Source organism: Papaver somniferum, chromosome 2 (genome assembly GCF_003573695.1).
Source record: "Papaver somniferum cultivar HN1 chromosome 2, ASM357369v1, whole genome shotgun sequence".
NCBI lineage: Eukaryota > Viridiplantae > Streptophyta > Magnoliopsida > Ranunculales > Papaveraceae > Papaver > Papaver somniferum.
The window spans coordinates 180693305-180706034 of record NC_039359.1 but is presented as its reverse complement, the minus strand read 5'-3'; the positions used below and the strand labels follow the sequence as shown (position 1 = coordinate 180706034).

The 12730-nt window shown below is 36.0% G+C and overlaps 2 protein-coding genes and 1 non-coding gene across 3 annotated transcripts; 1 reads left to right on the top strand and 2 right to left on the bottom strand.

Moving 5' to 3' along the window:
• The first annotated feature begins 569 nt into the window (after positions 1-569).
• On the top strand, positions 570-2037 carry LOC113349929 (transcription factor MYB14-like). Its single transcript, XM_026593977.1, has 3 exons — positions 570-798; positions 956-1085; positions 1182-2037. Exons 1-3 carry the CDS (start codon positions 666-668, stop codon positions 1654-1656), a joined length of 738 nt encoding a protein of 245 aa, XP_026449762.1. The 5' UTR covers positions 570-665; the 3' UTR covers positions 1657-2037.
• Positions 2038-10321: 8284 nt separating this feature from the next.
• On the bottom strand, positions 10322-10394 carry TRNAR-CCG. The gene has a single exon. It is a non-coding gene; the product is annotated as a tRNA-Arg (tRNA).
• A 474-nt stretch (positions 10395-10868) lies between these two features.
• On the bottom strand, positions 10869-12439 carry LOC113352474 (patellin-4-like; the record flags this gene model as incomplete). Its single annotated transcript, XM_026596288.1, has 4 exons — positions 10869-11307; positions 11428-11569; positions 11686-11810; positions 11903-12439. Coding segments are annotated over 4 exons (1068 nt in total), but the record flags the coding sequence as incomplete, so codon positions are not given.
• Positions 12440-12730: the final 291 nt, after the last annotated feature.

The window sequence follows — 12730 nt, the reverse complement described above, 5'->3', positions numbered from 1 at the left end:
AAACACTACTTATGAAGTAATGTTTGAAAGGGTACAAGGGATTACATATGCATTACGCATGAATTGACGTAGTAATTATCCATAAAAAAATTTCACTCTTTCTTTCCATATTGTAACGAAGTCACCTTGCTCATTATTATGACTTGACTAAACTTTGATTAACTTCAGTCTTGTTTACTCAGTTGTAACCAATTTATAAGACTTAAGGGTCTGTTTTTCTTCGTTTATATTTCTCCTTTAAAGTTCGAGGAAATTGAACAACCAGTACTGAAAACAAAATTTAACGTAACCTCAGTAAATCTTCAAAAATCTTATAATCTAGTTTAGTTAATACTAAAATTTTCTAACCTTAAGGCTGTTTATCTAAGTTTTAACTGCATGTACGTAACGGGGACGACCATTTCGTGTAGAGAAAGCAAAAGAGAGTCGTTTCTTTGAAATTTCTGGCTTATACTTTACTTTTTGGACTATTTGGACTGTAAGTTTTGATTAGGACGTAAAAGTTGGTGTTTTTCCAAGCAGTATATAAATATAGAGTTCCATGCTTGAAAATATGTTCAACTTTTGAGAGATATCTAAAACTCTCTGAGAAGCTACAGATAATTCACCTGTTGATCAAGTTATTCGAGAGCATCACCCGAATCAAGAGAAATAACTAAAAGAAAATGGTTAGAGCTCCATGCTGTGAGAAAATGGGACTGAAAAGGGGACCATGGACAGTTGAAGAGGACCAGATTTTGATCACTTACATAAGTCGTCACGGTCATGGAAATTGGCGGGCGCTTCCAAAACAAGCCGGTATGTGCTCGTAAACTTCTGTTATTTGTTGAAACATTGATTGAGATTCAGACATTCACTTAGTCAATGACATTGATAAACCAGTGTTGAATGGTTATGGATAAATTGTGAGTTCTTAGCAATTTCTTGTTTTGTTTCTTTTGGTTTGTTGGTACAGGTTTACTCAGATGTGGGAAGAGTTGCAGACTTAGATGGACTAATTACTTGAGACCTGATATTAAACGAGGAAATTTTAGTAGCCAAGAAGAAGAAACAATCATCATGCTGCACAAGATGCTCGGTAATAGGTGTGTACTCGTAGAATTAATCCAGCGCAGCTACCTAGCTAATAATCAACAGCAATAATCAAATTATTCCTTTCTATTTCTGTTTTTTGCCTTCAGATGGTCAGCAATTGCAGCGCGCCTACCTGGAAGAACAGACAATGAAATTAAAAATGTCTGGCACACCCATCTCAAGAAAAGACTGTGTAAACAGAATCAAACTAACCCTGCAGCCGAACATTATGCTATGGACATATCAAAACCCACGGGTGAATCGAATTCATCAAAGTTGGAAGATCAGAACTACGTTCATCTATCCCCACAACATTCATCTAGTGAATTCTCCTCAAGTACAGAATTTTCGGATGCAAATGCTGACAACCACATCAATGGGAACACAAACATGGACGAGAACATTTGGTCACAAGCATTTTCCGTTGAAAATTTCAAGACAAATGAAGATTATCCGGCCATCACAACAGACCCATATTTTCAAGTTCCTTCACCTATGCTTTCTACTACAACTTATGAATCGAGCGTCCAATACACAGATTTCTGGTACAAGTTATTGATGGAGGCAGGGGAGTTGATGTAATTTTCTGAGAAGTTAAAAAAGACAGAATACTGTTTGAGTTCTGTTGTAGCGTAGAAGCATCAAGTCGATGTCACTCTAGTGGAACGATAAAATTTTCGGGAGACGACACCAATGACCTGAGTTCGATACTAGGTCTCACTAAAAAATTTGCCGACCGAGTAAAAACATGAAAACTATGATGCTCAAGGTAAATAGTGATGAAATGTAAAAAATCTGCCTTAAAGTTTGAACCGAAGAGGAGAGAAGATTTTCCATTTTTGCATACAGAGTTTGAATAACTTGATAAATATGTCATGAAATAAACTGCTAACATTCGAGTACTAACTTATGTGTATGTTTGACTCAAATCAATCTGAATACGTCATGTCATTAATATCCAAATACGTCTATGTTCACGAAAACTCTTTTGTTGCCTCCCCAGGGTACTTTTTCCGTGGAATACACTTACCATGAATTTGTTTTATATCTGGGTTATCAAATGTAACTTCATTGCCAATCACCAAGTGGTCTGGTGGTTGGCATGCTCCCTTCCACTGAGGAGGTAGGGGTTCGAATCCTGTAATTGGTGAAATCCACTCCAATTTAAGGAGTTTGGATGTAATCTAGAAACCATTAGTCTAGGACAAAAAAAAAATGTAACTTTATGTTACATGTAGGGTCCATTAATCTTGGAAAGGAATTTGGAAGAGTAAACTATTTGACTTCCTCTTCCATGATCTATACCAAATGATAAGGGGCATGGAATTTCGAATTTCGAATTATTCCACCATGATCTGTACCAAATGATAAGGAGCATGGAAATTGGAACCTCGAATTATTCTGTCACAAGAGTTTCTCAATGAGTAATAAAAAGGTACCAAGGCGATTACCAGAAAAGACAAATAAGAAAATTAGTAACTAAAGTATCCAAATCAAGGTATATAACAGATACACCCGAATGATTTTCACTTCTCCCTTGAACACCTCAGATAAATTCATTTTCTAAGGGCGAGGACTAAACCGTTAATTTGTCGTATTTACTAAATTTTGATTCGAGAAAGACTACCTCACTGGTAAATAGCGCAAGACTTCCTTGTGAATCTCCACTATTTGAATATGGAACATCATCAACCAATGAGTCTTAGATGCCTTGGTTGTTCGAGTGACTTCGTCTCTCTCCTGCTGGTTAAATGCTTGAAGACCCGTTTAATGTGAGTATGAACCATGTGTTAGAGCACTGCTCGGTCGAACTCGCAAGCGTTGTTATCTCAAGCTTGTTTGTCAAGTTTAGTTGATCAAAACTATATACTTGATTTCTAGTCTACTTATATTTATGTCTCGGATTAGGATAGAAGTGTGTAGTTGAGTTTTAGACTTCATGGTATACACCAATTGAAGAAGAAGATCTATTGAAGAGCTTGGAGGAACTTCATAAACAAAATGTATGTGGAAACTAAAACTTATCTATCACTCAGAAATCTATTATATTTTATCTTCTAAAGAGACTAAGTCGTATAACTATATAGACTTTTACATTATACATAATTAAAATTTCGAGCCGATTTTATCTCGTTTATATATTTCTCGAAATACGTGTTGGAAGCTTTTAGCTTTAGCTTAAGTTTCATCGTCTACTTGACGAGTTTAATTAGAGACAATTTATTTGTTGGAAACTAAATATTAAGTCAAGATGATCATGTGAAAATTACCTTTACATGATTTGTGTGAGACAATCATTTGATGTTAACTTTGGAAGTTTCGTACTGATCGATTAATCACTTGAAAATTATTTGAAGCTAGTGGTATGTGTAAGATTACCATTGTTGTCTTCTAAGGATGTTTCAATGATTGAATGAGAGTTTAGAACGACTACCAATGCCTGGATATATCACAGGTTTGTAGGCTAACTGTGAAGCTCTAGTTCAAGTCTGGAACTCTTGTTTGCGAACGGATTTACCTGTGAAAAGGTCCGGAACTGTTGTCCGCGTACTCTGTTTGCGAACGGCTGGACAAGGCTAAGTCCGGAGTTGTTGTCCGCGTACTCTATTTGCGAACGGCTAGTCAAGGCTAAGTCCGGAACTGTGGTTCGCGTACTCTGTTTGCGAACGGCATGACTAGGCCAAAGTAAGGAACTGTGGTTCACGTACTCTGTTCGCGAACACAGTCGTAAGGTGCTAAAATCGGTAAGTGTAACTTTTCATACTCATGAACTCAGGTTCGTTGTTGAACTCAGTTTGCGAACTAAATTCCCTGTAACTTTAATGAAGTAAGGAATGCGAACTTGTTTTGCAAACCGTGGCATTATGTTCATGAATTGGTTCTTGTATAAGTACTTTGTACAATTACAAACCAAACCGAATATGTTACAAATGATTCATATATATATATATATATGATGAACATTTGAACAACTCTCTTGAAACAAAATGAAATTCATTTGATTATCTATCATGATTGAATGATCATCATATTTGATCTAGAAGTGTTAGATGAATGTGGCTAAACTATAAGTATTCATGTGGCTAACTTCGGTTAACTGTTATTGAGCCAACAAATTATACTGGTTTAGGTGTGGCTCATCATATCTAAATATAGGTATATTTCATTTGTGTGTATCAAGCTAATACCATTTAACGGTGGAGATTGATTGCTTAGTTTCTAAGCAGACTTAGCTTGAATCTTAAATCAGAAGTTCATCTAACGGTGAATATCAATTTTTTTGTTACTAAGCTATCTTTGCTTTGACTGAAAGTAATCCTGATTTGAAAGACTATATATATGCAATTAGTCTAATATGAGTTGTCTGTCAAATATAAGCTTGTACAAGCTGCACTCTTTTGTTGCGTGAACCAAATCTCACTACCTTTTGCGTCTGACTTCTTAGTATGTGAAATTAGTCTAATACTAGATTGGTGCTCGTGCTACGCATTGGGCATTTTTTTCTTTCTGATTTGGTGTGCGCGGGGTTTTGCCCCGCCCCGTGGCAATGCATTTTTTTATTTGGTGTCGCATGCCAAATGTATTAAATGGGTGGAGAAAAGATAGGGATTTTTTTCTTCTTTTATTATCGCGGAAAATATGTGTGAAATATGTGGGAGTTTTGGTCCCCTTAATGTATTAGTTTGGAAAAAAGAGTCCCAATATATTAGGTACTCAACTTCCAAGTTGAGTTTAGACCCTAGTTAGTAATTCGACGAATCCTAAATACGGTAAATTAAGTTTTCCTTTTCCATAACAAAATTTTTGACGAAAGTATGGTCCATCTTAGACGGTGTTACTAACGTACAGTTAAGTATTTGATGTAAACACGGCGTAAGAAATTAATTAGATTAAAACTCTCGCGGAAGTGTTGTCCACCTTCCTTTTTGTTGACGGCGTTACTAATAGACGGTTAAATACTTGATGTAAACAAAGTGTAACCCTATTTCTATTATCCTGACCAATAGAGTTATGCCAAGTGTCTCACCATATCTTCTACATTAGAAAATGCCTATTTCGACCAATAGGAAGCGAGGGTTCCATCACCGTTCAACGTGATAGCTTGTTTTGTCAAGGCCTTTAAGGAGGAAGATGAGTTGTCTATCAAATATCTTATTACCAATAAGCATGGGTATTTTTAAGATGTAATTTGAGCAATCTGTTTGTAAGGATCTTCACAAAAGGATTGGGTATGCGATTCAATGTCTTTCTATCAATATTTATCCTCTCTAGATTGTTTTAGGATGCCAGTTGATTTTCTTAACTGACAAATATTTTTGGATATGTCAAATGCCATTGTTGCTACTTTAGCTAATACATTATGTTTATTGGAGATGGTAATCACTCTTATTTAACTATCAAGAAGATGCGGAAAAGAAGAGGAAATTTTATTTAACTCGTGAAAATTCAAACCTTACATGCTTACAGTCTTTATACATAAATTGAGTTAATGAGCTAAGCCAAACCTCGTTGCCTTCATATAAAGCCTTTTATTATGCCATTTAATTACATAACATAATTTAACTATATACATATTTTAAGCATAAGCCCTTCCCTGTTCCTGCTGGGATCCAGACCTAGTTGGAGAAAAAACAACCATTTTCTCTCTGTTAAACTTCAACCTACTTGTTTCGTCTCTTGAGATTCTGTATGAGGTCATCAAAATATCTTTTGGCATTAACCTTAGAGTTGAAATCTTTCCAACGAGAGGGCTGATCACGCGTTGTCGTTAGTCTTGAATGCAACCCATTCATAGTTTCAAACAATTTGAATTCTACCATTTTCTCTTGTGACGTAGATGATATTGTGGGCGTTTAAGTTCCAGTAAGGTACCATGATAGCATACTGCACAATTTGGCATTTAAGTTACAAACATAGTAAATTAAGTAAGTGCCATTAATCTGATAAGTCGTTCTAATTTGACATGTTTTATTGTTCTTAGTTCTTACCCTGTACAGAACTCCTCTTTCGGCACTCAATTGGAGGTAGCTGAGGATGGGAAATTTCTGACTATTAAGAATGCTGATTCTTCCTCTGTGAGGGTTGTACATGATAAGCAAGTAAGTGCGACGCATTTTCACCCATACTACATTAGTTAGGACTTGTTTTAAGTCTTTTATAGGAAATAATCTCTTATGGAGAATCTTGGTTAAAAAGTTGTTTTTGCACACACACACACACACACACCCCGGAAAACATTACTAAAGGCACCTCAGAAATATGTTAAAGGCACCCAGAAAAGTACTTGGAGCACCTCCAAAAGTGTTAAAGGCACCCATGAAAAAATACTAAGGTCACCCCAAAACAACTACTAAAGGGAGCCCTGTCGCGGATAAGGGGCACCCTTCTTCTTCCACAAATTCAAATTTGAAGTTGGTGGGAAAATGTTACAGCACACGACCAGACTTAGGGTTCGATCTTTTAGGGTGTTTAAAGGAGATTCAATCATTGAATTTGATTGGTATGGGCCTGTTACTCTTATACATGGTTAATATAGTCGTTTGGTTCATCTAAATTGGGTTGGATAACCCGAGAGAAGAAAACAGAGTTACACGTTCTTTTTGGGAGTTTCTGTGAAGAATTTCCAGGCGAGATTTAATCGCCCAAGTGAGTTGTAATCACCATGTGACGGTTCAACAGAGGTGGTAAGGTGTTTTGTTTCGAAAAACTTGGGTTGCATCGTTGGATTGAAGAAAACAGAGGACACGAGTCTTCACGGGCTCTATTTGAGTTACAGTGTGTTCATAACGTGTTATGTGTGTGTTTGGAGCATGTTGAGTCGCAGCAGAATCGTGGTGGAGATAAAAAAAAAAAAGAGGATATTATACCAGTAATTGACATCTGCAGACGCGTATGGAGGTAAAAAAGGAAAACAAATAATCCCGAGTAGAGAGAAGATTTTTTGGCATTTATTCGAGAAGATTAGGAGGTCATGTGAGTATATAAACAAGTATTGGGAGTCACAGAGGGGATATCGAGTGATTGGGGAAGCGACAGCGAGGAATAGGAAGCTGCAGAGCAGATTTTTCTGCTGCTGCAGTGAAGAAGAAGCTGAAGAACTTTGTATTGTCAGTAGTTGTCGTTTAGAGTGTCTTATATCTTAACAGTTTGTAACAGTCTGTTTGCGACTTATATCTTCAGTTTGCAACATATATTGTAACAGTATGTTCTGTAACGCTATGAAAGAGTTGTGAATCTCTGTTTATCTTATTTATCCAATAAAAACACCATTTGAGCTATGAGTTATCTTTTTGAGCGTGTTTTCACCATGTGGAGCTAAACCCCAGTCGGAGGAATCCGAATTTCATACACGCGTAATTTTTTTTTATTTTTTTTATGAGTTTTGCACTTATTCTAAATTGATTTATGATTTGAACTAATTAGTTATTATTTTATTTGATGGGTCATGCTTTCTTAAATGTTTTGAGATGAAGTCACCTGAGATGACGCTTGGAGAATATATGCGTAGAAGTAAACGTTCTCAAAAGTCGTCACCTGAAATGACACTTGGGGAGTATATGACTGCGTCACGGCATAGGGATGCTCCTACTCCACATGTAGTAAGTGAAGAATCGCCTCTAATGATATATGAGAAGTATTACAAACACACACTACCTAGTTTGGAACAAAGAATGAGAATTCTGGAATGCCAAAGATTATATGTTGATGATGATCATGTACGTAATGACTCTCTGATTCCGACAGAATATATAGATAACCCAGTGGATGATTTATCTGATTTCGTAGAAGAATCTATCTCACAAGATCTTTCACCCGACTTAGAGGTTGTTTCTAGACCCCTAGACTTCTGAAAGTTACCTAATTTAGGGTTATAATTATGTGCTTCTAAAATTTTGTTGGATTACTTTACATCCAAATACCCATAGGACGTCCCTATTTCTGGTACCGTGCATGAGCCAATTGACAATTTCCCAGTCCCAATAGTATCCCCATATTATGTTATTTACACACTTCCTTGTGTAGTAAAACTAGGTTTGGTGGTAATCCTTTTATTATGACAGTTTCAGTATCCCCACATTTTCATAACATAATTCTGAAGTTGTCATTTGTAAATACTGTATTTTGGGTTGATCCCCAAATTTTCAGGCTGTTAATTTTTGGGGATCCATTTCTGTAAATATCCAGTATGTAGCTTTTTTTATTTATTTTTATTTTTTGTTTACATTTTCTTTCGTCTTTTTTTTTTATTTTTTTTATTTTCATTGTTCTTTGTTATTACTATCTTTTGATGTGTGTTACAGGGAATGATACTTTTCTTGCGACAATCAGGTGAAATCTTCTAATTAATCTCTTCTCTTTGGTTTAGATTTGTTTCTCCTATTAATATTTTTTTGCATCCCATTCTAGGTTCCACTGTTTGAGAAATTGAGGACAATGTTAGATTCAAGTGTGGGGGAGTGGTTAACTTTTCAGATTTCTACTTTATGACCAGATGTGTAGCGGGTTTATACTCGTGGGTTTCGAAAAACTTGGGTTGCATCGTTGGATTGAAGAAAACAGAGGACACGAGTCTTCACGGGCTCTATTTGAGTTACAGTGTGTTCATAACGTGTTCTGCGTGTGTTTGGACTATGTTGAGTCGCAGCAAAATCATGGTGGAGATAAAAGAAATGAGATTATACTCGTAATTGACATCTGCAGACGCGTATGGAGGTAAAAAAAAAAAGGAAAACAAATAATCCTGAGTAAAGAGAAGATTTTTTGGCATTTATTCGAGAAGATTATGGTGTCATGTGAGTATATAAACGAGTATTGGGAGTCACAGAGGGGATATCGAGTGATTGGGGAAGCGACGGTGAGGAATATGAAGCTGCAGACCAGATCTTTCTGCTGCTGCTGTGAAGAAGAAGCTGAAGAACTTTGTACTGTCAGTAACTGTCGTTTAGAGTGTCATATATCTTAACAGTTTGTAACAGTCTGTTTGCAACTTATATCTTCAGTTTGCAACATATATTGTAACATTATGTTCTGTAATGCTAGGAAAGAGTTGTGAATCTCTGTTTATCTTATTTCTCCAATAAAAACACTATTTGAGCTATGAATTATCTTTTTGAGCGTGTTTTCACCATGTGAAGCTAAACCCCAGTCGGAGGAATCTGAATTTCATACATGGGTAAATTTATTTTATTCTTTTTATGACTTTTGTACTTATTTTAAATTGATTTATGATTTGAATTAATTAGTTATTATTTTATTTGATGGGTCATGCTTGCTTAAATGTTTTGATGTCCCATGCTTACGATTTATAACTGATATTTTGAGATCTACTTTGGCAAAATCAGAGTCGATATTATTTTATTTATTGAGTGATAATTGTTGAGAATAAATAGTTGAACCTTATGTTATGAATTCGGTGGAATCCTAATCCCAGTAACTCTCGTTTTTTTATATATTATTTTTGTATATAATATAATTACTTATTTCAGTCAAGCTCATATAGAGGTAGGATTACATCGTTAAATTAAACTTAATATTCATAAGTCTTAGAGTTTGAATCTTATTCATGCATCAGAATCCCCTTTTCGGGTCACTCTTTATATGTTCGATTTTTTTTTTTGTATGTATACATAGTATTTGGTAGAGTATAAGAGCTACATTGGCAACATGGTGAACTTTTCTCCAATGTTTGAATCTGACACGTCTAAGAGGAAGCTAACCAACCAGCTAAGGAACTTGCAAATCATGGAACTGATTTACTTGTCAATTATGGAGTTTGAGCTTCTGCTAACTCCAGAATGGGGCATATGCCTACCTTTAGTTCATCTCTTGCACTTGCTAACAAGGTCATGCTTTCCCTTGTATAACCATTTAAGCTGTGTTGTAAACTTGGCTCTTCATTTTCAAAAAAAGGAGAAGAAAAAAAGTTGGCTCTTGGTTATATATAAGAAAGAAAAAAAGTCGTCAAATGTAGCGGGAGGGAAGAGGTGTCAATTTAGAAGTAACTATGACCAAAGATAAGATTACGCATACACCACCCAACCATTTATTCTACCTTCCAAAATGAAGATAGAGACTGATGAGGTAATGTTGTTAATTCGGGAAGCATAGAGGCTCCTTCTGTGTCGTGGGCCTCGTGGCAATTGGACATTCACATTGCGTTATGGGTTTGACGGTTGAAGTCTCCCACTAAGTCATTCATATGGCAGAGGGTTGATCCTATTTGAAAAACATAGGCAGAAAAAAGTAGCGTTCACGGTGGGACTCGAACCCACAGTCTCCCGCTCCGGAGGCGAGCGCCTTATCCATTAGGCCACGCGAACTGCTTTGGAATATTCGTCTACTCTTTAACGTTTTTAGCAATGAACGGTATTATTGGGGCGTCCCACCGCAACAGAAGGGCTTCACTTAGATTCTTAATGTCCAAAAAAATGGTTATGGGATATTCTAACACATATACAAAATGTCTAGACTATCCTTTAACTAAAATAAAAACTTTAAAATCCTAGAAGTGATTTTACATCCAGATTTGGATTAGTTCCAACCGTAGAAGCTCATTTTACGTCCAGGTTTGGATTATTTCCAACCGTAGAAGTGATTTTACGTCCAGGTTTGGATTATTTCCAACCGTAGAAGTTTATTTTACGGCCAGTTTTTCTTCCCACAAAAACTTTATCCCAGAATTCACCAAGTATACAACAAAATTCATTAATTTAATTTTTATCTAATTAAATTAAATTTAAATTAACTAAATAAGGGTTGTTTAGTCATTACAAAATTATTTTAGATAAGGGGTTTTTGATATTATTTATGGGTGACCCGTTGTTGTCCTATTAGGTGACGCTCCTCTAATGGAATGTGACGCCCCAATAATAGCCTTCTTACGGATAGATAATAACAATCTGCTCAATAGAGCTACAATTTTTTCACAACATATGCTTTTTCCTGCTAAGAGAAACAAAATGGAAATGACTATCTAGTTTTAACATACATGGGTATAGTAGGTTTAAATTCTGATCTGTATAGAATTTTCTTCTTCTTAAAAGTGTTGTTAGTAATGATTATCTGTATTTTCCCAGGTTCATTAATGTAGTACGAGCTCCTAACAGTTGCTGACATTTTCCTTTCCGATTGGATTACAATTTTATACGACCCTTCATCATCTGGAATGAATTCTTCTTGGTAGGTCATTTCCCATCCAACCACTGTTATGTCCCATACAATTGTCACCCCCGGCTGATCATCAAACACAAAAGCATGAAAAAGAAAACAAACATCGTGATAACGCATTGCATGAAAAATGTTTCTTAAGTCATTAAGAACTAAAATCTCATGACATTTTGTATATGTATATACCTCACTGAAGGGGAATTTGATTGTTTCAATGGTGCCTCCTTCAACAGTCGCATACGAAACTTGATCAGAAGGCGTAAATTCTTGGTCATTTTCTCTCTTTAGTCCACCATATTGTACTGGGATGTATTCAGGTGCTATATATCTAATTTGAAAGAAAAAAAAAACTTTAGAAGTTCATCGAACAAAAAGAAATTCAATATTAAGGATGAGACTAGAAAAGCTAGTCGTTAGTGTATAAGAAGGATATTTATTTCTTACTTTAGAAGGGTTTTTGCAACTTTAGATGGTCGGGCAAATATGAATTTGTTTTTCATTCTTTGAGTTAGCATTCGTGATGATAGCGCATGGTAAGCGTAGTACCAAAATGGAACATTTATGTAAATCTGCAAAATTTAAATAAACATAATTCAAACCGATAGCAACATTTGTTTGTATCGTATTAAACTGTGAAAAATCACCCTTACATTTCGAGCACGATTTCAGGGTACTTGTCTTGAAGCAATGTGATTGCTTTCTTGCTAGCAGAATGCAATTCCTTCATGTCTGGTCCTGGAGAAGCCTTTAAGTCTGTAATGTGAACAATAGAATTTATTCTACCATCCTTAAAATTCAAATTCTCAATTCCCCTTTCAATGCATTGCACCCTCCATCTTACGAACTTATCCGAATCCACACACCCAAACATACTTTGATATAAATCTTTATCTTTAAATGCTCCATAAACCATATAAGACAATGGCTGCCCTTGTTTATCTGAACCATCTAAGAAAGCAACATTTTTCAGATCACGTCCAAAATCCTCTTCAACAATTCCGTCAGTGCCGAATTCTTTCCTCCATATCAATGTTTTTTGAAGCAGTTCGAATGCCTCTAAAACTTTGAAATCTCGAGCTCGTAAGAACTTCAGGAGGATAACATCCGTACCTTCGTGATCTTCACCAGGCAATAAAGGAACTCCCCATAGAGAAAAGAGAAATGTCTCTTGTCTATAACATCTTCTCGCAAATCGGATTTAGAATGACATTTGTCAATCTTTCTGGTGATATACATATTATTGAAAAGATCATTTTCCTGTATCGACTTTTCTAACCTTGAACGAAATTCTATTAAAGCCATCTTGGCAAATGGTTTCAACTTTTTATCGGGTCCATGAAAACTACCCTCTTCGACAGTAATATTTCGGTCCTGATTTAACATCATAGCTTCCTTGGATCAAAGCTCCGGCGGGGGTAAGCACTGACCCAAAGAAATGGGTCAGATTCCGTGGAGTTCAGGAACCGTTTCCAGGCAGGGTTACCCTCTC